Here is a 26,569-nt window from a genome sequence, read left to right as displayed (position 1 = left end):
AGGCAGTTCTTATAATGACAAATAATCTGATTTTGTTTATCTGGGAATGTCTTTTTTTTAGACTTTTTTTTTTGAACGTGAACCATTTTTAAAGTCTTTATTGACTTTGTTACAATATTGCTTCTGTTTTATGCTTTTTTTTGGTTTATTGGCCACAAGGCATGTGGGATCTTAGTTCCCCAGCCAGGGATCAAACCTGCACCCCCTGGATTGGAAGGTGAAGTCTTAACCACTGGACTGCCTGGAAAGTCCCTATCTGGGAATGTCTTAATTTTTCCTTTATGACCCTCCTACCCCCACACAGTGATTTTTTTTTTTTTTGCAGGATAGTTTTGCTGGGTATAGAATTCTTGGTTGATGGTCTTTGTCTTTCAGCACTTTGAATATGTCATTCTAGTGCCTTCTGGCCTCCATGATTTCTGATGAGAAGTCAGGTGTTAAACTTATTGAGGATCCCCTATTACTCCATTTAACCTTAATCACCTCCTAAAAGCCCCATCTCCAAATAAGTATCATTGAGAGTTAGGACTTCAACATATGAATTTTGTGGGGGACACAATTCTTCCCATACAAGCCTCAGTAGTGAAATTTTCATATCAGTTACTGTATTTTTCAACTCCAGAATTTCTATTTGGTTCCCTTAAAAAAAAAAAATCTCTTTATTGATGTTTTCTATTTGGTGAGACATTGTCCTCATACTTTCTTTTAATTCTTCAAACATGGTTTCCTTTGATTCTTTGAACATATTATAATAGCTGATTTAAAGTCATTGTCTACTAGGTTCCACTTCTGGGCTTTATCAGGTATGGTTTCTATTGACTGCTTCCCCCCACCCCCCTGTGTTTGGGTCATACTTTACCATTTCCTTGTGTGTTGAAACTGAATATTTAAAATAATGTGGCAACTCTGGATATAAGACACCCACCCCCTTCCCCAGTTTGTTTTTGTTGCTGTTTTTCAGTGATTTTCCTGAACTAATTCTATAAAGTCTGTATTTTTTGTCATGCATGGCCACTGAAGTCTCTGCTTGGTTAGCTTAATGGTCAGCTAATGACTGGACAGATTTCCTTAAATGCTTGGAGCCAATAAATCTCCTAGCCTTTGTTGGGATGTGGCTTCAATGCACTAATAGGCAGTTTACAAATCTGCCTTAGCCTTCACCTCCTGCTTGTATAGAGCCTCACCGTCAGTCAGAGGTGAGAGATTAGGGCCTTCTCAGGTCTTTCCTGGGCATGTGCACAGCCCTGCACATTCATGTGGCCTTCTAGATACCCAGCAATATTCTGGGGCTTTTCAGAGATCTCTATGGGCAACTCATTTCCAGATATTCCTTTTAAGGTTTTTGTTATCTCCATCTGGTAATGATGCTTCAGGCAGCTGCTATGTTAAACAATTGCCACTGATTATTTTTGATAATGCCTTGCAAATAGAACTGTTTGCACAGAGTGACCTCTGAGTCAGGTAAAATAAGACAAGCCATGAGAATGGAGATTTTCAGCAAGCTGCCAGATAGGTCAAATAGTGACAATTCTCTGGGGATAGGGCTTTTGGGGAGCTCCAAACCTGTTTTATTCTCTTCAGTGGCTTCTAGGTTGCTGGTTTTCGCAGCCACCATAGTTACAAGGCTGTTGGTTTTCAAGTCTACCATGGAGCTGGCAATAAGGAGATAGGATTGGGGCAAGTTAAAATGCCACAAAGTGCATTGTTCTTACTGAAACAATTTTTATTGAAGAAACACTCCTTGGATTTTTGCAAGTCTTTGGTTAATTTCCAGAGTTCTGAAAAGTTGATTTTGACAAATTCGCCTGTGTTTTCATTGCTTTTATGAAGGACTGTATTTTCAGAGGTCCTTACTATGCCATTTCAGAAGTTGGAATTCCTGAATCTTTTTTTAAGAAGTTGTTCTAGGGATTATAATATACATACTTAACTTTTCACAGTCTATTTAGAATTAATATTTTACAACTTTCAGTGGAATATAGAAAACTTATCACCGTATAGGTCCTTTTGCCCTCCCCTATTTATGTTATAGTTGTCATACATAGTACGTTTATATACATAAACATCAGACAATGTTATATTTTTTGCTTTCAACTCTCACGTAAACTTTAAAGAACTTAAAAGAAGAAAAACAGTCTATTATATTTACCTAGATATTTTCCATTTTTATTGTTCTTCCTTCATTCCTGCGATTTCTGATGTGAAATCTACAGTTGTTCTAATTGTTGTTCTCCTATATGTGATACATGGTTTTTCTCTGTTTTCAAGATATTGTCTTTGCTTTTAGTTTTCAGCAGTGTGATTATGACAGGTGTGGGAATATATTTCTTTGAGTCTTTCCTGTTTAGAGAGTTCTAGGCATCTGGAATCTGTAAGATGTCTTTTGCCATCTTTTGGAAGTTTTCAGTCATTATCTCTTAAAATATTTTTTCTGCACCAAGTATTTTTTCTTTCTCCTTTCATTCTGGGACTCTGATGACATGAGTGTTAGACATTTTGGTATTTCTCCACAGGCCCCTGAAGCTCTGTTCAATTTTTTCCCTCATTTTTTCTCTTTGTTGTTCAGATTGGATAGTTTCCATTGATTTATCTTCAAGTTCAATGACTCTCCCTCTGCCACCTCCATTCTGCTATTGATCCAATCTAGTGAAATTTTTGTTTCTCTTACTATATTTTTCAATTCTAAAATTCCCATTTGGTTATTTTTTAATCTTTTCTTTCTCTGGTGAGACTTACTATCTTTCTATTCATGTTAAGAGTCTTCAGGCCTTCTATTAGATCATGATTATAATAGCTGTTTTTTTCAATTTTGGTAAAAAAACACATAACACAAAATTTACCATCTTAATAATTTTATTTTTATTTATTTATTTAGGCTGCGTTGGGTCTTCGTTACTGCACGCGGGCTTTCTCTAGTTGTGGTGAGCAGGGGCTACTCTTCGTTGCGGTATGTGGGCTTCTCATTGTGGTGGCTTCTCTTGTGGAGCATGGGCTCTAGGCGTGCGGGCTTCAGTAGTTGCAGCACGCGGGCTCAGTAGTTGCGGTGCATGGGCTCTACGGTGCACGGGCTTCAGTAGTTGTGGTACGCGGGCTCGGTAGTTGTGGCTCACGGGCTCTAGAACACAGGCTCAGTAGTTGTGGTGCATGGGCTTAGTTGCTCCACAGCATGTGAGATCTTCCTGGACCAGGGATCAAACTCGTGTCTCCCACATTGGCAGGCAGATTCTTAACCACTGCACCACCAGGAACATCCACCATCTTAATAAATTTAAAGTGCATAGTTCAGTAGTGTTAATTATATTGACATTGTTGTGCAGCAGATCTTCAGAAGTTTTTCATATTGCAAAACTGAAACTCTTTACCCATTGAACAACAGCTTCCCATTTCTTCCTTCCACCAGTCCTTGGCAATTCTACTTTCTGTCTCTATGTGTTTGACTACTTTAGATACTTTAGATACCTCACATAAGTGGAATCATACAGTATTTGTCTTTTTGTGACTGGCTTATTTCACTTAGCATAATGCCCTCAAGGTTTATCTATGTTATAGCATGTGATAGAAGTTCCTCCTTTTTTAAGGTTGAATAATATTCCATTGTATGCATATACTACATTTTGTATATTCACTCATCCTTTGATGGACACTTGGGTTACTTCTACCTCTTAGCTGTTGTAAATAATGCTTAGGGAACATGGGTATGCAAATAGCCCTTTGAGACCCTTCTTTCAATTCTTTTGGATATATACCCAGAAGGAGAGTTGCTGAATCATATGGTAATTCTATTTTTATTTTTTTGAGGAAACTCCATACTGTTTTCCATAGTGGCTGCACCGTTTGACATTCCCACCAACAGTGCACCAGTGTTCCAATTTCTCCACATCCTCTCAACACTTGTTATTTTTTGTTTTTGTTTTTTTGATAGTGGTCGTCCTAATGGGTGTGCGGTGGTAACTCACTGTACTTTGGATTTGCATTTCTATAATGATTTGTGATGTTGAGCATATTTTCATATGGTTGTTGGCCATTTCTATACTTCCTTGGAGAAATGTCTATTCAACTCTTTTGCCCATTTTTAAATTGGGCTATTTGTTTTTATTGTTGTTATTGTATAATATCTGTTAAAAAACACCTTTGTCTTGGAGGATACAAGATAATATACAAAAGTCAATCGCTTTCGTATATACCAAAAATGAAAAAATGGAATTTGAAATAAAAAATGCAATACTATTCATGTTAGCATTCCCCAAAATGAAACACCTGGGTATAAATCTAACAAAATACATACAAGGGACTTCCCTGGTGGTCCAGTGGTTAAGACTCTGTGCTTCCATTGCAGGGGGCATGGGTTTGATCCCTGGTTGGGGAACTAAGAACCTGCATGCCACACAGTGCAGCCAAAAACAAAAAAAAAACCTAAACAAAAGAAATATATATACAAGATCTATATGAGGAAAACTGTAAAACTCTAATGAATGAAATCAAAGAATTAAATAAAATGGAGAGATATTCCATGTTCCTGGATAGGGAATTCTCAATATTGTCAAGACGTCAGTTCTTCCCAACTTGATCTATAGATTCAGTGCAATCCCAATCAAAATCCAGCAAGTTATTTTGTGGGTATTGACAAATTGATTCTAAAGTTTATGTGGAAAGCGGGAATAGAGGGAACGTACCTCAACATAATAAAGGCCATATATGACAAACCTACAGCTAACATTATACTCAATGGTGAAAAGCTGAAAGCATTTCCTCTAAGATCAGGAACAAGACAAGGATGCCCACTCTCGCCACTTTTATTCAACATAGTTTTGCAAGTCCTAGCCACGGCAATCAGAGAAGAAAAAGAAATAAAAGGAATCCAAATAGGGAAAGAAGAAGAAAAACTGTCACTGTTTTCAGATGACATGATACTATATGTAGAAAATCCTAAAGATGCTACCAGAAAACTACTAGAGCTCATCAATGAACTTGGTAAAGTTGCAGGATACAAAATTGATACACAGAAATCTCTTGCACTTCTATACACTAACAATGAAAGATAAGAAAGAGAAATTAAAGAAACAATCCCATTTACCATTGCATCAAAAAGAATAAAATACCTAGGAATAAACCTACCTAGGGAGACAAAAGACCTGTACTCCAAAAACTATAAGATGCTTATGAAAGAAATCGAAGATGACACAAACAGATGGAAAAATATACCATGTTCTTGGATGGAAGAATCAATATTGTCAAAAAGACTCTACCACCCAAGGCAATCTACAGATTCAATGCAATCCCTATCAAATTACCAATGGCATTTTTCACAGAACTAGAGCAAAAAAATCTTAAAATTTGTATGGAGACACAAAAGACCCCGAAGCAATCGGGGTCTTTTGCCAAAGCAATCTTGAGAAAGAAAAACGGAGCTGGAGGAATTAGGCTCCCTGACTTCAGACTGTACAGTAAGTCCCCTACACACGAACCTTCAAGTTGTGAACTTTCAAAGATATAAACGTGTGTTCGCATGTCCAATCACATAAGTTAGTTCATGTGTCTGGCATACATTGTCACATGCATGCATCCTCTCCAAGTGGTTGTACAGTACTGTATAGAGTACAGTAGTACAGTATCTTTATTTCAAGCCCAGGATGTCCGGAAGCAAGTGTAAAAGCAGTGGTATATAGCTGATTGTGTTAGTTGGGTACCTAGGCTAACTTTGTTGGACTTACGAACAAATTGGACTTACAAACACGCTCTCAGAACAGAACTCGTTCGTATGTAGGGGTCTTACTGTACTACAAAGCTACAGTCATCAAAACAGTATGGTACCGGCACAAAAACAGAAATATAGATCAATGGAACAGGATAGAAAGCCCAGAAATAAGCCCACCCACCTATGGTCAATTAATGTACGACAAAGGAGGCAAGACTATACAATGGAGGAAAGACAGTCTCTTCAATAAATGATGCTGGGAAAACTGGTCAGCTACATGTAAAAAAGTTAAATTAGAACATTCTTTAACACCATACACAAAAATAAACTCAAAATGGATTAAAGACCTAAATGTAAGACCAGATACTATAAAACTCTTAGAGGAAAACATAGGCAGAACACTCTTTGACATAAATAGCAGCAATTTTTTTTTGAGCTGTCTCCTAGAGTAATGGAAATAAAAACAAAAATAAACAAATGGGACCTAAGTAAATGCAAAAGCTTTTGCACAGCAAAGGAAACCACTGACAAAACAAAAAAAAAACCCAGAGAATGGGAGAAAATATTTGCAAATGATGCGACTGACAAGGGATTAGTCTCCAAAATTTGCAAACAGCTCATGCGGCTCAATATCAAAAAACCAAACAACCCAATCAAAAAATGTGCAGAAGACCTACATAGACATTTCTCCAAAGAAGACATATAGATGGCCAAGAAGCACATGAAAAGATGCTCAACATCACTAATTATTAGAGAAATGCAAATCAAAACTACAATGAGCTATCACCTCACACCAGTCAGAATGGCCATCAAAAAAAATCTACAAATAATAAATGCTGGAGAGGGTGTGGAGAAACGGGAACTCTCCCGCACTGTTGGTGGGAATGTAAATTGGTACAGCCACTATGGAGAACAGTATGGAGGTACCTTAAAAAACTAAAAATAGAGCTACCATATGATCCAGCAATCCCACTCCTGGGCATATATCTGTAGAAAAACATGGTTCAAAAAGATACATCCACCCCAGTGTTCATTACGGCACTGTTTACAATAGCCAAGACATGGAAACAACCTAAATGTCCACGGACAGATGAATGGATAAAGAAGATGTGGTACATATATATAATAGAATTTTACTCAGCCATTAAAAAGAATGAAATAATGCTATTTGCAGCAACATGGATGGACCTGGAGATTATCATAGTAAGTGAAGTAAGTCAGACAGAGAAAGACAAATATAATATGATATCACTTATATGTGGAATATAAAAAAAAATGATACAAATGAACTTATTTACAAAACAGAAACAGACTCACAGACTTAGAGAATGAACTTATGGTTACTGGGGGGAAGGGTTGGGGGGAGGGATAGAGTGGGAGTTTGGGATTGACCTGTATACACTTCTGTATTTAAAATAGATAACCAACAAGGACCTACTGTATAGCACAGGGAACTCTGTAAAAACATAAATGAGAAAAGAATTTGAAAAAGAATAGATACATGTATATGGGGAAAAAATGTAGTTGAATGCCCAACAATGTGAATGCACTTAATGCCATTGAATTGTACACTTAAAATGATGAAAATGGAAAATTTTATGTATATTTTACCCCTATAAAAAAAACCAAAAATATATTTGCAATAATATTAAAAAAAATACATTTTCTGTGGATAGGCAAAAGATCCAGAATAGTCAACACATTACTGAAGGAGAAGAACAAATTTGGAGGACTGACATTACTCAACTTCAAGACATACTATAAGGCCATAGTGATCAAGATATAGCGAAAGAATAGACAAATAGATTAATGGGCAGAATATAGAGCCCAGAAATAGACCTGCATATATATAGCCAACTGATCTTTGACAAAGGAAAAATGGCAGTACAACGGAGCAAAGATAGTCTTTTAAAAAATGGTACTAGAGACAGAAAAAAAAATGATACCAGAACAACTGGACATTCACTCTAAAAACTCTTAGAACTTAATAATAAGATAACAAGGGACTTCCCTGGTGGTCCAGTGGTTAAGAATCCATCTTGCAATGCAAGGCACGCCGGTTCGATCCCTGATCAAGGAACTAAGATCCCACGTGCTGCGGGGCAACTAAGCCAGCGTGCCACAACTAGAGAGCCCGAGTGCTGCAACTACAGAGCCCATGCGCTCTGGAGCCCTCGCACCACAATGAAAGATCCCGCGTGCCGCAACTAAGACCCGACGCAGCCAAAAAAAAAAAAAAAATAATAATAATAATAAGATAACAAACAACCTAATTAAAACATGGGACAAAGACCTTAACAGACCTCACCAAAGATACACACATAATAAATAAGTATATGAAAAGATGTTCCACATCATAGGTCATCAGGGAAATGCAAATTAGAACGAGATACCACTACACCCATACTAGAGTGGCCAAAATTTGGAATATTGACCACCCTAAGTGCTGGTGTGGATGTGGAAAAATGGGAACTCTCATACATTGCTGGTGGGAATGCAAAATGATACAGCCACTTTGGAAGACAGTTTGGCAGTTTCTTATAAAACTAAACATACTTTTAACATATGATCCAGTAATTGTGCCCCTTGGTATTTACCCAAATGTACTGAAAAATTATGTCCACAGAAAAACCTGCATATGAATGTTTATAGAAACTTTATTTGTAATGTTTAAAATTTGGAAGTAACCAAGATGTCCTTCAGTATGTGAATGGATAAATAAACTGGGATACATCCAGACAATGGAATATTATTCAGTGTTAAAAAGAAATAAGCTGGGACTTCCCTGGTTGCGCAGTGGTTAAGAATCTGTCTGCCAATGCAGGGGACACAGGTTTGATCCCTGGTCCAGAAAGATCCCACATGCTGCAGAGCAACAAAGCCCATGCGCCACAACTACTGAGCCTGCACTCTAGAGCCCATGAGCCACAACTACTGAAGCCCGCGTGCCTAGAGCCCATGCTCCGCAACAAGAGAAGCCACCGCAATGAGAAGCCCATGCACCACAATGAAGAGTAGCCCCCGCTCGCCACAACTAGAGAAAGCCTATGCGCAGCAAAGACCCAATGCAGCCAAAAATAAATAAATAAAGAAATAAGCTATCAAGCCATGAAAAGACATGGAGGAACCTTAAGTGAATCAAAGAAACAAAACAAAAACCACACGATTTCCTCCAGTTTCTCTGATCTATAGGGACTGCTTTCTTGCTTCTGGGATAAGAAATAGATGGTTTCTTGGAGCTCTTTCCATCTGCACCCCTTGCACGTTCCAGGTTTCAGGCTGCCTTTCAGTCCTGGCCAGGAGATACCAGAGGGGGAACAACTGGGAAACTCACCCTGATTTGGTGGTTCTTTGACTTCTGTTTTTCCTTCCTCAAGAATTCTGCTGGGCTTCCCTGGTGACAGTGGTTAAGAATCCGCCTGCCAATGCAGGGGACACAGGTTCGAGCCCTGGTCCGGGAAGATCCCACATGCCGCGGAGCAGCTGGGCCTGTTGTGCCACAACTACTGAGCCTGCGCTCTGGAGCCCGGGAGCCACAACTACTGAGCCCACATGCCACAGCTACTGAAGCCTGCGCGCCTAGAGCTCGTGCACCACAATGAAGAGTAGCCCCCGCTCGCCACAACTAGAGAAAGTCTGCGTGCAACAACAAAGAACCAACGCAGCCAAGAGTAAATAAATAAAATAAATAAATTTATTTTAAAAAAAAGAAGAATTCTGCTACCATTTACTTTTCATAATCCTCAGATAGGTGTTGCATGCATTCTGCCTAGGTTATAAATTGCATTCAGTGGAAGAAATGGGATGCAATGTGTTTTCTCCATTTTGACAAGAATTGGAAACTTCTGTTTTTCTTTTTGTTGTTGGGTATTATATATTTTTTTGGAAATAAGTCATTTGTCAAATATTTGTACTGTGAATGTTTTTCTTTCAGTCCGTGGCTTGCCTATTCAATTTCTTAACGGTGTCTTTTGATGAGCAGAAGCCTTTTTATTTTGTGAAGTCTATTTTTCTCAATTTTTTCTTCTGATTAATGCTCTCTGGGTCCTTTGTAAAAAATATCTTTGTCTACTCCAAGTCTGCAAAGATATTTTTCTATGTTTTCTTTTTTTAAACTTCTGTTTTCCCCTGTTTTATTGAGATATAATTGATATAACATTGTATGTTCAAGGTGTACAACATAATAATTTGATATATGTATATACTGGAAAATGATTACCACAGTAAGTTAACATCCAGCACCTCACATGGTTATAACTTTCAAACATACAATACGTTATTGCTAACTGTAGTCACCTATGTTTTCTTTTATAAGCTTTTTTTTTCTTTTCTGTTTTTGCTCTTTGTTTAGGTCTGATCCATTTTTATTTAATTTTACATATGGTGTAAGGTAGGAATCAAGATTCATCTTTCCCCTATATATTTATCTGGTTGTTCCAGCATTATTCACTGGATTTACTCATATATATATAAAAGTAAATTTATCATTAATTTTCCTATGTTTTAAATGCATTCTCTCATTATTTAATGCTTTACATTAAAAGTAAACAAATCACAATTTAAAAGTAACTGTATTTCAAATAATTGATTTCCTTTGTAATCCTATACATTGTATATTATGCCCTTCAAATTATTATTTTGAGACTGGGTTCACAAGCTTTACAAGATTACCAAAGGTAGCCAATACATGTTAAGAATAATGTCTTAACCCATGTTAAGAACCCCTGGTGAGGTGGAAAGACACAGCTTTAGAACCAAAGAAACCTGGGTTTAAATGCTCATTTGTTGCTTCCTAGCTCTGTGACCTGGGGCACATCACTTAACCTTCATTCATTTTCCATACTTCCATATATTCAATAAATATCTATTGCGTACCTACTGCCAGCCACAATATTAAATCTTATGGATTTAATACAGACAGACATAACCTTTCCTGTACAAAGTTTACAGCTGAGTGGGGAGGCAGATGAGTCAGTGGGTCATTATACAAGACTGGTGAGTGCTTTGATAGTGAAGGACAGAAGGCTATGGAAGCTTAGGGGGACTCCCCACTCAGACTTGTGGGGTCAGGAAAGATTACCAGAGATAAGAACACTAAACAGGCCTCAGGATAAGTGGACATTATCCAAGCAAAGAGAGGGAGAAGAGCAATCCAGGAAAGGGGATGAACTCTTTCGAGAGGCATGGCATGGTTGAGAAACCAAGAGAAAACCGCGATGGGGAGAACTAAGGGAACAGTAGCTCAAAGTATGACTGCAGAAGGGGTCAGATGGGAGGGTCTTGTATGCCATCCTAAGGATATTGGCTTCATCCTAAGAGAAGTGAGAAGCCATTGATGGGCTTTCATCATTGATGTGTTGTAACAGGATCAAATTAGTTGTTTTTTTTTTTTTTTTTTTAATCACTTTGATTTGCAGAGAATGCACTAGAGGGATCCCGACTGGAGACAGGGACAATGATTTGGAGATTATTGGAGAAATCCTGATGAGAGAAGGTGAGTGCATGGTTAGTGGCAATGTGGATGGAGAATGGATAGATTTGGGATAATTTGTAGGTAAACGCAATAAAGTATATACTGGAGGCTCTGGGGAATGAGAGAAGATTTCTGGTTGGACCAATGGTGGTGTAATTCACTGGAAAAAGAGCAGGTTTATGGGAGAATATAAGGTCAGACTTGAATCTATGGGTGTGAAGTGACTGAGTGAGGATGTTGGGCAGACTTTTGGCCATATTGGTCTGAAGATCAGAAGAGGGGTTTGGCAAAGGAAGCCATCCGTGTCCATATGGTAAAATGCCACAGGCGGCCTTCTTTCTTTCCTCTGGACCTTCGTTCAATATCTGTAGAGAATGTACTGTATGCTGCGTGTTGGGGATACAGCAGTGAACAAGAAGACTGGGTTTCTGCCCTCAACCAGTTTTCCGTTTACCTCTCTAAACTTGTTCCTTTTGTTTTTTTTGGCCGCGCCGGGGGCCTTGTGGGATCTTAGTTCCCTAACCAGGGATAGAACCCGTGCCCCAGTAATGGAAGCGTGGAGTCCTAACCACTGGACCGCCAGGGAATTCCCTCTCTAAACTTGTTCTTAATCTGTAAAATTAAGATAATAATGAGATTAAGAGAGATGAGTTGATGTGATGGCACCTGGCCTTTTTTGTTTTTAATATTTGTTTCTCGTACCCAAAGCCGGAAGATACGTAGTTACTTTTGCTTTTGTATCCTTTCCCCGTTGGGTCTTCTGCGCAGGCGCTCTGGGCTGCTCGGGGGCAGGGGGTGGGGCGGGCCAGAACTAGAGCGGTCTGCCCCTGGGCCAGGGCCCGGGAGGGTGGAGGGAGCTGGATGCCCTGACGTCATCAAGCTGCGCGGACCGCAGGGCGGGACCCGAGTGCGACTACGCGGCCAGCGGACCGGGCGGGCTTGTGGGGAAGCGAAACTGGGGGAGGAGGAGGCGGCTCTGGCAGCGGCAGGGCCAGGCCTGGTGGCGGCGGCATCGGCGGCCTGATCCCCCCCTCTCCGCTCCTTGGCAGCTCGCCCTCTTCCCTCAGCGTGAGTGCCGACGCGCGGCCCGGGGGGAGCGAGCGGGCGGGCCCGCGGGCTCAGTATCTTCCCCTCGGCCCCCCACGGGCGGTCGTGACCCTCACCGCCCTTTCTCCCTTCCTCCTTTATACCCTTCTTCCCCGCGCCCCATCCCCAGTCCGCCAGCTGCCGCTGCCAAACGTCTCTGCGCACACATTCACACACTCACGTTATCTACAAATGAAAAGACTGGCCCGGGGAGATGTGGCTCATCTCTTCCCTCTGTGAATAGGGGTGGTAGTGCGAAACCGAGGCCCAGGGAGAGAAGACTGGAGAGGGGATTTGAACCCCTTCCCTGGGGGAGCAGCAGGTAGAACCAGCCCTTCTGCCTTCCACTTAGAAGTTCCCTGCCAGGGCACATTCTTTTGGATGTGTAGGTCACTTGAGCTGGGCACTGGTTAGCTGTGCGGCCTTCCCCTCTCGGGCCTCAGTTTCTTTTAGTGGAAAAGGAGAGGGTTGAATGAGGTGATTTGGAAGGCCCAAATCTGAGGTGGTTTGGGGAGGAGCATCGGTATCTCCTGCCTTTCGGACGCTATTTCCTCTCCTTTTTTGGCACCTACCTCAACACAGTTCTTGAGTTTCCTGTGCTTCCAGTCTCCCCCGGAGTCGCTAGGAATCAGAGGGCCCTTTTTGCTTACGTTATGGGCCTTTGGGGTGAGGGGGTATTTAACACCGTAGTTTAAAGTGGAATGTGGCTCAGCCTGGTTTTGCTTTCTGTTTGTTCAGCGTCTCCTGTTCTTCCTACTTCCTCAGGATAGCCCCTGCCTGTGCCTAGTAAGTGGCTGCCTCCTTAGGAAGGATGAGATTATGTGTTGGGTAGGCTGCCTCATCCTTGAGCTGGAGAGAAGTGAAACGTGATTCATGTTTGAATCACGAGCGGATCAGTGGTATCTTTGGATTTCATCACTCTCTTGCTGCTGTGACCCATACTGTAAGCCTGTTCTTGTGCACCTGCAACTCCCCTTTCCTAAGGAATTGCAGCCCAGCTGAGCACCCACCTGTTTGCTCCTATTTTTGAGTACTTTCTCTTTTCTGAGTCCTCTTATAGCCAGTGGTTGTGTGTAAACCCACTGTATTCACTTCTACTCTTAATTGTTCTTTAATTTGATCATTCCTTAAGATTTCAGGAATCTCATAATCACTTCATTGCATCTCATTTTTTTCCCCTCACGCTTGCCTCTCATGCTTACCCATGGGCATGGATGATGGTGACATGGTGCCTTGCCTGTTTCCGTTCTTTTTTGTGGAGGTGGGTTCTTGTTCTTAAAATTGTTTTTGTACCTGAGTCCTATGATATGGCTACCTCTGGTCCTGCTAACTTTCCCACTCTTCTGTTTTCTCAGTCCTAAGTCAACCACTGCTTCCATTCCTTACTCCGTTTAAAAACTTGCCCACTTCTCCCATGTTTTCAAACATCCTGAAGTAAACCAAAAACCAACATTTGTATCATACTGTATAATCTCTTAATTGTCCTGGTGAAATAATAATGGTGATGTAGCAATCATTCTGGGATGATTTTTTCACCTTGGAAATATTTGTTGATATTCATCAGGTTTCATAATTAATTTCTAGTGTGCATTGTTGTCACACATGGCCAGTGTTGCATCAAAAATATAGAATAACAAGTATGCAAGGTCTTTTTCCCCCTGTGGCTCGTGGACTTGATCCATGACTTTTTGGTATCTGACACCAATGGCCCAGAGGCCGCTGGGTCTGTGAGCACCACATTTTCCAGTAAAACTAACAGCTGTTATTGAAAACCAGAGCTTGGCTAGCATCCTTCCTGGACCTCATTCTGAGGAAGAAGCTATTCAAGTGCTGGCAATGGAAGCTGTTTGGAGTTGCCAACTTTCATCCCATTAATGGTTCATTACCATTCTTTGGAATTCCTGCTGTGATCCTAGTATCTCTGACAAGGGCAGCTGACTATCTGGATTTGTGGTTGCAGTAACAATGAGGAGGAGAAATGATTCAGAATGCACTGCCCCTCTCAAGAAACAGAAGAAAAGAGTTGCAGAGCTTGGCCTGAACCTCAGCTCTACATCTGACGATGAACCTCCCTCCTCTGTCAATCATGCAGCAAAAGGTAAGCTTGCCTGTGTGGTCAGAGGCCACTGACCATCTGGTTATTTGAATCGCTGATGCCTGAATTGGGCAGAATACAGTTCAGTGCCTCTTGAGGAAAATTAGGCAAATTCTACAGAGAGATACTGGTTGTAGACTCTCCTCTCTTTTGCCATTCTCCTCCTGGGAGTTGGGAACTTGTTTTAACTAAAAAATTGGAAGTTTTACAGTTGTGCCTTGGTTCTGTTGTGGTCCTTCAGTAGGTGGCACTCTTTTGCTGCCTTAAACCAGGTGGAAGTAGTGGTGAGCATTGAGTGCCCTGTGCTCTCAGCTGTTAATGATCTTGGGGCTCTTTCACAGAGCTGGGCTCTTTGCTGCAGTAATCTGGCCTAATTCCCCTCAGGTTTTTGCATTCTGTTTCCTCAATTCCCTCAGCAGTTATGATCAGAAACACCCAAATGAATTGGAGCATCCCTGTGTTCACTGTTTACATTAAGCTCTAAGGATTTCACTGATCTGGTTGAAACTAGCATTTTGCTTTGCCTGTTTTTTAGGGTTACAGATGTTCACAGTTTCCACAGGTGCTTTCTATGAGAAATTGTGAAGTGTCTCTGAGCTTGCCTGAAATACCAAACAATTAGAAGTAGCTCCATTTGCATTTATCTTTACTTGCCAGCTGTATTAATTTCCTAACAAAGTACCACAAACTGGGTAGCTTAAAACAATAGAAATTTATTCTCCACACTTCTGGAGGCTAGAAGTCTAAAATCAATGTGCCAGCACGGCTATGCTCCCTCCCAAGGCTCTAGGGAAGAATCCTTCCTTGCCTTTTCTAGTTTCTGGTGGTTGCTGGTGATCCTTGGTGTTCCTTGGCTTGTAGCAGCATAATTCCAGTCTCTGCCTCTGTGTGTGTCTGTGTTCAAATTTCCCTCTTCTTATGAGGATATCAGTCATTGGATGAGGGCCCACCCTAATCCAGTACGACTTCATCTTAATTTGATTACATCTGCAAAGACCCTATTTCCAAATGCCATGTTCCCAGGTGCTGGGTGGACATGACCTTTTGGGCACTATTTAACCCAGTACACCAGCAGTCTTGCATTTTGTATCCTCTGCTGGGTCACTGGTAAATTGGAATGAAATTTGGTGACAGATTGGTGACTGAAAGAGTGTGAAGAATCCTTTGAGGGTGATAGAAAATACAGTTTATTCTCAACTGGTTGGCTAATTGAAGGGCGGTTATTCATCAGCTGTACTGAGTAGCTGGTCCAGAAAGGAGAAGCTTGACTGGCCTTACATACAGCTAATGAAGCCTTTGGGGCGGCTGTGATCCTGGCTGGATCAAGAGACTCTCTTATAACCTTGTGTGTGGAGATACGTGTGCCTTTAAAGTTGTCACAGTGGATTCCAGGGTAGGTGAGAAAGGCTGTATGTAATTGAGGTTACTAAGTGGGAGGACAAACATATATTGGGCATATAGGTTCTAGGGCCTGTTGAGGAAAGGGAGTTTTGCTTATCACCTGGGATTTGAGCAACTTGATGAAGGTAGAGTCTCCTTGGGCAGGGCTCTGGGGTAGTGGGAGAAATGGCCTGCAAGAAAGGGAGAGCGTGCCTGGGGGAATAAATGATACTTAGGTGGTGGAGGTATCTGGTTCTAAGCGGATCTTGGGGGACGTCTGCTCTCAAGAGAATGGCTCCCAGGTAGAGGAAGGTGTATAGTTAAGGATCTTTCAAGGGAACCAGTCTAATTTAAATTTCAAGCTTTTAAAAATGTGACTGTGAATTGAGATTTTCCTCCTCCCTCCCACCCTCCCACCCTCCCACGAACTCCTTTTAATTGTACCAAATGTCTTTAACCTTTTCTAGAAGTAGCACCATATGACTCAGTTAGGATTGACTGTTGCTGTTGTTTGTACAGAATGGAAATCTAGAGGTGGCCTGTACCTTGTATGTGTCTGGCAATAGGCCATTTGGTCCCTTTCATTTGCAGAAAAATGAGGCAGGAGGCAGAGGCAAACAAACATTGTTAGATTTCCCTGGGTCAGCTAATTTTAGGAAGGGCAGCTCCACATTGACAAAAAAACTCTGAGGGCTAGAATCTGGTGTCTTCATCAGCAAGACTGCTCTCTGTGCCCCTCCCCCTGCAACCCCATGCCTGGCGTGGAATAAATGCTCAGTAAATATTTACTGAATAGAACTGATGGAAGGCAACAGTAGTGTCTTTCCCAAGAAGCATAAAATGCTTTGCCTCATTCATTTTGCCTATGCCTCCTCCAGTCTACAGAGGATCATTTCATTAAGTACTTCACATTTATATCATCTCTGTTCTGTGTTGGCTTCTCTTAGGCATCCCCTGGACAGTGTGCCCTGGTAGTTAACTGTCTCGCCAGAAACTACATATCCCCTGAGATCTATATGCGGCTTTCCTATTCAAGTCATTGCATTAAAGCAGGTGTGTTTCCTTTTGCTCCAACCCCTTCTACCCGGACATACTGTTGAACAGATGATTGAAAAATGCTCTTTAGGGAGTACAAATAGAAAAAAAAAAGTAGTTGCTATTTCTGTCTCTCTGGGCCTTGTTTGTGCTTCCTCTGCTTGATCAATATGATGACTCATTAATAGATCTATTTAGTTTAATCGGTTTTTATTTTACATTATTGACAGGGTAGCTGCATTGCCAGTCAGAGTCTAACATCTGACCAGACTAAAGAAGAAAAGGGATGTTGTTGTCATGGCCACTGTGGCATCGTATACTCTTTAGAGTATTTTAAGAGGAGTTTGAAGGCATTTTCAAGCCTAAATAAACTCTTGGAAATTTGCTATTAAATAACGTTTTGAAGCAAGGAGAGGCAGATGGAGGTCGTTTTTTTCTTTTTGGTTGTTTGTCACAGGGAAACTCTGGTCTAGACCCCAAGACAACTTCCTTTTCTTTTCAGCTGTGCATCTAGTGTGGGCTCCTGGCCCTCTCACAGCGTGTTGCTTAGGAAGTGGCTGGGCTCCTTCACTGGCACCACACTGAAAGTGCCTTCCCCTCTGTCAGGTTTAATTCTTGGCTAAATAGGCCATTTTCCCTGAAACACCATCGTTTTCCTGTCAGCCCAGATTCATGACCTTAATCAAAAACTTCCTTTATTGGTGTCTGTTTAAATTGCTTTAACGAGTTACCATTTGTCTGGCATGAAGGAGAAATTGAGTCTTTAACCAGGAATGAGTGTATTCCACAGCAGTTGTTCGGCAGGATGTGGTGTTTATTAAAGTCCATAATTTATTCTTCTGCATCTGTGTGCCACTCACCTTGGCCATTAGTGGTTAGAGCTGTCCCTCCTTGTGTGTTGTCACTGTCATTTTTAATCTTGGCATGTTTGACCCACTGTTCTGTTATGGAAAATTTTGTCAGTAGCTGGGAAATCTCTGATTCTTCTATAAAATGAACCTGTTTTCTTTAAACTGACTTAAGAGTAATGATTTCTATCAGGTAGAGAAGAAATCTTAAATGAAAGCTCTAAATAATGTCTTGGGCTCTCTGGTAGGTTTTAGAAGGGGAGATCCTGGGGAGGTAAATGGGAATGCCACCCAATTTTGGCAAGTTCTTAATGAAACTCATGATTTTAATAGACTGACCTTATTACTCCTGTTAATTTATATCCTCATCACAAGATTGTCTGCTCAATGTTTGCTAAATTCTTATCAGTTTTGGGAGGCTGAACTTCCTCTTTAGTTCCTGCTGCAGCCAAGACAGTTGTCTTCTTTTCATCTGAAAAGAGTGGCCCCAAAGGCCCAGGGGTGAAAATGAGTAGTGGCTGTGGCAGTCTGTGGACATCAGGACTAATCTAGGGAACTTTGTCTTAAATCATGTCAGGCTGAGAATTGGCTTTAAATAGCACATGAAATAAAAGAGAGAAGTAAGGGTTATCTGCTTATCCAGCACACTTTTTGATCTCACAAAGAAAAGCCTAGTAGGATGATATTTTAGCTCTCATCAACCTCATTCTCAGAACCTGGACAGGACAGGTATCTGTACATTAGGTGACACCTAAGGAAGAGGAATGGAGTGGAAAGATCTTTGTGCCAGAGTCTGGTGCTGGAATATTGCACCAGAGCCACCAAGGATTTGCCCAATGAGCCTTGCACCCAAATTTGGTTCTTCCTGTCATTTTGGTCCAAAAATGGCGTGAGGACAAAGAAAACAAAAGATCTCTCTCTGAGATCTGAGGGTGGCAGGAACCCTGCATGCCCAGGAATGATATTCATACCATTGATGGGTGCCCAGTGATGGATCCTTAAGCAAACCTAACAGCCTGGCAACTCCCTAGAGCTGGACCAAGGGCACACTCTCCTTTGAGAAGGACATCAGGTTTTCCTAACCTTTATATAGATAGACCTGTGAATCTCCAGATAGCTGGTGAAAGAAATAATAGCTGATTTAACATTGTAGCTTCTAGGTTAGTCTCTGGATTCCTGGGCTGCCCAGGGAAACTTTAGGGCAGTGCTCAGGGAGGTGCCCCCATTCCTGCACTAAGCGGTACAGGTTGGAGGCATGGAAGCAACAGAGTGAAGAGACTCTGCACCTTTGGAAGCACAGTTCTTTAACATATGGGAGCTCTGTTGCAGAGCACATTTCTCCTCCACGTGGGCAATGAGAGATGAGAGGCCCAGGCTTAGTTTTAAGCTACTCAGAAGGTCTTTCCCCTCATATCTGCTGTCCTCTGAAGATTTTTCTGGAAAGGAACCAAATTCTGCACAAGGCTTAGAATGATACTTTATTTCTTTATAGCTTTTTTTTAAACCCTAATTTTCAAACTAACGTATTCTTATTTCTCACACAGAAAATGCAGAAAAGGCAAAACAAAATAAATATCACCGCACTTCTCAGTTTCCATGGTTACTCATTGGTAATGTTCTGGGTCTTTCCTTCTGAGTGGCACTCTCTGGCACTCTGTGACGTGTGCTGCATTGGTCCATGTAAGCAAGTCAGCTCCTTATTGAGGGAATTGAACAGCCACCTTTTTAAGAGGACGAAGGCAGATTTGGTGCCTCTCATTCAGGGATATTCTCAACCAGAATTCCTCCTTAGGAGCCAGAATTTTGGTTTTAAGTTTATTCTAATTTTTTCACACATGTTCACCTGCCTTTCTTTTGCAAAATGTTATATCCTTAAAAATGCATATTTATTTTAGCTATTGGATTTTTAAGCTCTCTGGGGGTAAGATTGTTACTTTTGGATAGTACTCCGTGTATATAGCATGGACCGTTTATAAAACAGGTCCTGAACCAAAGTTGTTGTCTGATCTGTTAAACAATATCAGATGTCCTTTTTCAGCCTACTGGGGTGCAGGGTGCTAAGTGATAGTCCAAGGGGGACTCAGTTCTCTGCTAGGATATAGGTATTCCATCCTCATGCTTAAACTTTTTGTTGTTTTTGTTGTTGAACGTTTAAAAAAACTTTTTTTTTAAAGACTTCTTTTTTTTTTTAGAGCAGTTTAAGGTTCACAGCAAAATTGAAAGTACAAAGGTATCTCCTACACACCCTGCCCCTATATGCACAGCCTCTCCCATTAGCACTGTCTCTTACCAGAGTGCTACATTTGTTACATTGATGAACCTGTGCTGACACAACATTATCAACCAGAGTTCATAGTTTATATTGTGGTTCACTCTTGATGTTGTACACTCCATGGGTTTGGGCAAATATATAATGACATGTATCCTTCCTTATATTTTTGAGGGCTGAACGTCTTGCACTGCATGTATGAGGTGTTGTAAGAGGAAATATCCTGAGGTACACTTAGTGGGTGCTTAGCAAAGATGACAACTGGGTGACAGTTCCTTAAATTCACTACAGTGAGCAGTTAATTAATTTCTATTAAATGCAAAGCCTTAGTCCAAGTGTTGGAGATAGAATGTTGGTTGTGGCAGAGTCCTTGCTCTCTAGGAGTGACCCTGTCCAGTGGGGTGGCATGTGACAACTAGCTCTCAGGCAGTGTGATGAGTGCTGTGCTGATGGTATGAATACTGGTGCTACTGGAGCACCGTGGAAGGGAGAATCAGGCCTGGGGTGCTGGGGAAGACTTCGCTCTTCTCTGAATGTCAACCCTTAGTTTGTGTTCTCACTGGGAAATGGATGGATCAGTGCAGACAGTCTTTAGAATTAGGATGTAATCCTCAAGTTATGAATACCTGTATAATGCCATTTTGGGTATATATAAATAATTTTTTTACATGGCTGCCCTTTGTGCCTTTCCGCAAATACCTCCCACAAGCAGCCAAACTTTGAGTCAACATCTCTTCTCAGGGACTTCCTTTCTTCCTTAAAGGAATTGTGCTGCATTGCTAAGTTAGTTTTCTTTTTTTACATTTATTTAAAATTTTAATTAAGATAATTAATATTATCTTTTAATTAAGATAATATATTCACATGGTTCATAAATCAAAAATATAAAATGATAGCCAATATAAACTCTAGTGATATAAAAATGTAAATCAGGTTTCACTTCTTCCACTTTCACTCATTCCAAGTAACCATTTTGGTATTCTTTTTCCATGCCTCAACCCCACATGTGTGGATAATCACTTTGATTGGTCTTTTATATCTTTCCTTCCAAAAGCTCTTTTTGCAATGACCAGAAATAAAAATTTATATTTTTATTGTCCCTCTTTAGTACACAAGAGTTAGGATGCCATGTTCATGAATATGGTCTAGGTCTTCTATTATTCAGTTGACAATGTGTCTCGGTGATCTCACCATTTCAATACAGAGGGAGGTTCCCAAGTTTTCTTGGTTTTTGGCACTCTTAGTGCTACCTTAACTTTTTTCGCCATGCCCTAAAAATACCAAAAGAAATACCTAACAGTTTAGTTTATTAAGTATTTAGGTCTAAATAACAAGCATTTATATCCTAACAACCGATAGATGTTTGTAAGAATAATATTCATAAATTGAAGAATTAAAAAAATTTTATTCTTAAATAAGCACAATTACTTATTAATGAGATTTGTATACTGTTGAGCACTATACAACTTCTCAAACCTTGGGATCAGATTGGATACTACCACCCTTATTTCCTGTTCTGCATTCCTCCTGGCTTGCAGTTTAATACCATTTTCAATGGGAATATGCAGAAATTGTTTACCAGATTTTTCTTTTTGCCACGCAGAGCGGCATGCAGGATCTTAGTTCCCCGACTATGGATCGAACCCTCGCCCCCTGCAGTGGAAGTGTGGAATCTTAACCATTGAACGGCCAGGGAAGTCCCCTGTTTACCAGATTTTTGAGATACAATCTATTTCCAAATTTGGGTGGGTTTTCCTTAAGAACTACCTGAATAAAATTATATTGGGTTGAAATATTTTTTTTTTGGCCACGCCGCGCGGCTTGCTGCATCTTAGTTCCCCAACCAGGGATCTAACCTGGGCTCCGGCAGTGGAAGCACCGAGTCCTAACCACTGGGCTGCCAGAGAATTCCCTGAAATATCTTTTTTTTAAAAAAAATTATTTAATTAATTAATTTTTGGCTGTATTGGGTCTTCATTGCTGTGCGTGGGCTTTCTCTAGTTGTGGCGAGCAGGGGCTACTCTTAGTTGCAGTGCGCGGGCTTCTCATTGCGGTGGCTTCTCTTGTTGTGGAGCACAGGCTCTAGGCATGCGGGCTTCAGTAGCTGTGGCATGTGGGCTCAGTAGTTGTGGCTCGCGGGCTCTAGAGCACAGGCTCAGTAGTTGTGACACACGGGCTTAGTTGCTCCGTGGCATGTGGGAGCTTCCTGGACCAGGGCTAGAACCCATGTCCCCTGCATTGGCAGGCGGATTCTTAACCACTGCGCCACCAGGGAAGTCCTGAAATATCTTTTAAGTTAAGAGATTCACGTATCTATAAAAGATAGGGAAAGACCTAGTTACAGTGACTATCTAGACTGTGGATTGTCCCACTTGACCAGGAGACAGGTAACGCACCACTTCCGGCAGCTGCTAAGGTGGGTCTTATTTGGAATACTTTGGCAACAAAGTTGCTGACAATGAAGATAGTGGCTTGGCTCTCTCAGGCCGGCAGCTCCCTCCTGGAGCCTTTAAGTTCAGCTCCTCTACTCTCCACCTCTGTTGGTGTTGCTGCCCGAGCACCCCCTCTTCCCTGTCCTCTCTTTTCTTCTCTTTTTCCTTCCTTTCCTGTCTTCCCCTCCCCCTTCACTTCTCCATTTCTCTTCCCCAATTTCCCCCTGTGAGCCGCTCTTCTCTGGGGCTGTGCTGTAGACCTACCATCTCACCTACAAGTTTGAAGGACCATGAAAACAGGAAACTAGGAGGTTAAACAATCAGAAACTGTTAGTCCTGTGATAGAATTGTTGAAAATGAAACCAGGTATCAGTGTTTGGAAATTGATTTTCAAATAATAAATAGCAGAAATAACAGTCATATCATCAATAAATACATTTTATATCTGACAGTGTACTTTCAAATACATTTTTTCACTTAATCTTCAAACAACCCTATGAGGAAGGTATTACCATCCCAGTTTTGTAAGGGATGGGAAAGGAAAACTGATATTTTGAACTCCTATTGTGTGTCAGGTACCATTAGGAACCTCAGTGACTTGCCCAAGATAACACAGTTTGTAAAAGGTAGAGAGTACATTTGACCTGGGTCATTTAATGAACTTTATGTGTGCAGTGCACTAGTTGAATAAATGAAACTTGGACTTCTAGAGGCAAATTGTGCCATAAACGCACCAAAACATCTTCCTTTTTTCTTTTGCAGCATCTGCTACAAGCCTAAGTGGGTCTGACAGTGAGACTGAGGGGAAGCAACGCAGCTCTGACTCTTTTGATGATGCATTCAAAGCAGACTCTCTCGTGGAGGGAACTTCTTCTCGCTATTCCATGTATAACAGTGTGTCCCAGAAGCTTATGGTATGTCAGGGCTTGGGTTAGGTTGTGTTGGGTTTCTGAAGCTCTACTAGCAGAGTGAGAGAAGGGAAATTGAATTGGTATGAGAAGAAGCAAAGTGAGGGCATGAGTTTTTCCTCTGCTTTAGTTTAGTAGAGAGCTGCTGTAGTTTAGTAGAGAGAGTGTGACCCCCTCTTGATAGAAGTATCACATTTGAATCATCCATGGGCAGTGGCTGCTCCTGTCCTGTCCAGAGCTGAGTTCTTGTGAGCATATGTGAACACATGAATGTGTGTCGGTGGATAAAGAGGCTTCACGCTGAGATTTTTTGCTCTAGTGAGTGATCTCAAAAGAAATGACCAAAATCCTGCTCACTCCTAGGTGCCTAAAATAAATGGGAGTAGTAGTCTTCTGTATTACTTCCAAAAGAGGGCCTAGTTTTCCTTCCTAACTTCAGTACCCCATTGGTATACCACAAGAAAGAAGGTGAAAAGGAAGATCTGCTGCTTTCCTTATGAGACTTTAGTGTATGTGCAAAGGTTAGGAAAATCCAAGTTTGTCTTCTGTCTAGCTTCAAGAATATTATAGTTGACCTCTCCATTTTCTGTTGGATTCATTTAAGAATGAGAACTGCCACTTCTGAAGTCATAGTCAGGATTCTGGGTTGGGGCCAAAAACTTTGGGGAAGTGGAAGATGGGGAAGTTTGTGACTCAGTCAGACTCTTTGACCTGGGGAAAGATTTGTGGCTACTGTAGGAATTTCATCCGGCTCCTGAGCTGGTAATGCCCCTTCCGTATGGAATATAGACCTTCTAGGGTAAATCAGATCTTCTTAGGATAGGAGTTCTTTTATTAGACAAGGGTGTGTGGGTATTGGGATTCGGGTCTCTGGTTTTGGGGGTATGTAACTGGGCTCAGTGACTCTAGAGTTTAATGTAAGCTTTTTAGTTAGTTGTGACATTTAAAAAAATGTTTCTGTCCAGAGTCTTATAGTATCTCCCATACCTCAGTTTTACATGAAGTGATTTTTCAGTTAATCTCTTGATTAAGTGGGCTCCTACAAGCCCTCATTGTCCTTGCCTAGTAAGGCCATTTGACTGGTTAAGGGTAAGGTTTAGAAGTTGCCGCTTGAAGCGGTTCCATTTTAAATTATGTTCTCTTTATCAGCTTTACCCTGGATCTACTTCTCACTTAATCAGACAAATTAGCTGGAAGGGTAGTTGTGCAAATGTCCAATGAGATTCATTATATACTCTTGGTGCCTTTAATTACAGCTATGAGGTCCCTTCTCATTTATCCAACTTATAGTTGCCCTAGAGTTTCACCTCCAGGATAGGCAGCCACTGGGCCCACAGTTAAACTGCAGTTATTTATTTATGCTTCTTTTCACTAGGCTAGAAGGAAAACCTTAGGCCTTACTCGTTTATATTTCTCAGGGTTTAACATGTCTGACGCATGATAAGGGCTAAATAAATGTCTGTTTATTTATATAAATGCACCATTACTTCTCTTTTTCAGGCCAAGATGGGCTTCAAGGAAGGTGAAGGATTGGGTAAATACAGCCAGGGTCGGAAAGACATCGTTGAGGCCTCTAATCAGAAAGGTCGACGAGGCTTGGGTCTGACGCTGCAAGGCTTTGACCAAGAGCTGAATGTGGACTGGCGAGCTGAGCCAGAGGTAACTGGTATGGAGAGGAGGAGACAGGAAAGCCATTTATGGCTTTATGAAGCCATATTAACATTAACAAACTAGAAGTCTCCAGAGGCAGTATGATCAGGGTGGTTAGTGGAGATTGGAACTAGCTTCTTATGTGGAAGATACTGGGGTGTCCAAAATGGAAAACAGGAGTCTGGGGGAGATATGGTGGGATGTGGATTTGTTTCCTGTTGCTTCATATAGGACTGTCTAAGACCAGTGGGTATAAGATGCAAGAAGGCAGAGTGTGTCTCCACAAAGAACTTTAATAAATAGATACAGCTTTCCACCAGTGATGAAGGTGCCTAATGAGGTAGTGAGCTCCCTTTGCTGAAAGGATTCAGATGGGGCCAAATGAGGACCTACTCTCCCATTGTGTGAATGACTGGATTAGGTGCCCTCCGTGGTCCTTGCACCTCCACAGGTTTATGACATCTCGGTATTAAATAGGTGTTTGTTTATGCCATATAGCTTTTCTGTTGTGGGTTTAGTCTGCTTATCTCCTTGGGTATGAGTTTGTTTTAACCCTGAATACCAAAGGAGGCTCTATCCCTTTTCATGACACAGGTAATGTTGAGGTTTTATTTTTATTTATTTATTTATGCCCTACCTTATTCCACAGAGGATTTGAAGTAGGTATAATAAAAGCACCTAAAAATAATGGTAAAATATTACCATTATAGAGTTGAAACTAGAGAAAATAGAGCACAGATATCTAGCCTTCCACATAGTTGCTGTAGTTGAGCTTCAGAAGTGGGTCTGAACTCTGGAAAATTGATATTTTATTTGCCTCCTGAACTGATGTTCCAGTTCAGGAAAGAAGTCCTGTGAACCTGTGCATGATAAAAGCCTAATAAGGTGTCAGAGTAAGATGCTGACAAGCCAAGAGCTAATGGGTTCTGGGGGTGGTCGTGCTGTGTTGCCTTGTAGTTATGAGGAGACGAGACAGGCAGAATAGGGCAAATATTTGTAACTGGGGCTAGATGTAGGTTTTTACCTTAGAAATACTTGGTGCTTTCCATGTCCTCATTTGTGTGAAAACAAGTGAAGAGTCCCTATCCTCTCAATGGGGCAGAATTAGAACTAACTTTGCTAAACTTAGAATCTGAAATTTGCTCATAAAATCTCTTTTTAATGTAGACAGGCTATTGGGAAAAAAGAATTTTTTTTTTTTGGCTGTGGCGCACGGCTTGCAGGATCTTAGTTCCCCCCGACCAGAGGTTGAACCTGGGCCGTGGCAGTGGAAGTGCTGAGTACTAACCACTGGACCACCAGGGAATTCCATGAAAAAATTTTTTGAGGCAAGGCTGTCCTAATTATCATTTACCATAATTTACTTTTTCTCTTAAAAAAGATGTCCTGTCTTTTGGTTAAGAATTTGGCTCAACTGTTAGTTGGTGGCCACTTCTTTAAGGTAGATGAGTCTGGGCAGCCTGAGGTGAATGCCCAGTTCCTGGAGTCACCACACGGAGAGTGCTCAGTGGCCACTGCAGCCCAGGAATATGGAGTGCAAGGTGTGAAGCTTCAAAGTCCACTTTGTGGGTAGCCTTAATGTTCAGACTTCCATGGGGAGATTGAGTCTGCTTTTCCTCTCCAAAGGGGCCTCCAAAGTGTATATGAGCTTCTTTTTAGAGGTTATAATTCACAGCTATGTATGTGTAACGGGGGTGG

At 41.2% G+C, this 26,569-nt stretch overlaps 2 protein-coding genes across 3 annotated transcripts in view; both read left to right on the top strand.

The window, feature by feature from the left end:
• The window catches only part of RNF8 (ring finger protein 8), an 81,980-nt gene extending 72,626 nt beyond the window's left edge, over nucleotides 1–9,354 (top strand). Inside the window, exon 8 of one of the 2 annotated variants that reach the window (XM_061195096.1) lies at nucleotides 9,073–9,354. In XM_061195096.1, coding sequence (XP_061051079.1) covers nucleotides 9,073–9,263 — 191 coding nt within the window. In that variant the 3' untranslated portion in view covers nucleotides 9,264–9,354. The remainder of the gene's footprint in view (nucleotides 1–9,072) is intronic. The other variant, XM_061195099.1, reaches the window with a different exon arrangement.
• Nucleotides 9,355–12,080: 2,726 nt separating this feature from the next.
• Nucleotides 12,081–26,569, top strand: part of CMTR1 (cap methyltransferase 1) — a 63,293-nt gene continuing 48,804 nt past the window's right edge. Inside the window, exons 1-4 of the mRNA XM_061196283.1 lie at nucleotides 12,081–12,236; nucleotides 14,215–14,352; nucleotides 23,076–23,227; nucleotides 24,722–24,880. Coding sequence (XP_061052266.1) covers nucleotides 14,220–14,352; nucleotides 23,076–23,227; nucleotides 24,722–24,880 — 444 coding nt within the window. The 5' untranslated portion in view covers nucleotides 12,081–12,236; nucleotides 14,215–14,219. The remainder of the gene's footprint in view (nucleotides 12,237–14,214; nucleotides 14,353–23,075; nucleotides 23,228–24,721; nucleotides 24,881–26,569) is intronic.

This window comes from Eubalaena glacialis, chromosome 7 (assembly GCF_028564815.1).
Source record: "Eubalaena glacialis isolate mEubGla1 chromosome 7, mEubGla1.1.hap2.+ XY, whole genome shotgun sequence".
Lineage (NCBI taxonomy): Eukaryota > Metazoa > Chordata > Mammalia > Artiodactyla > Balaenidae > Eubalaena > Eubalaena glacialis.
The sequence above is the reverse complement of the archived record's forward strand: the minus strand, read 5'-3'. Positions and strand labels throughout refer to the sequence as shown.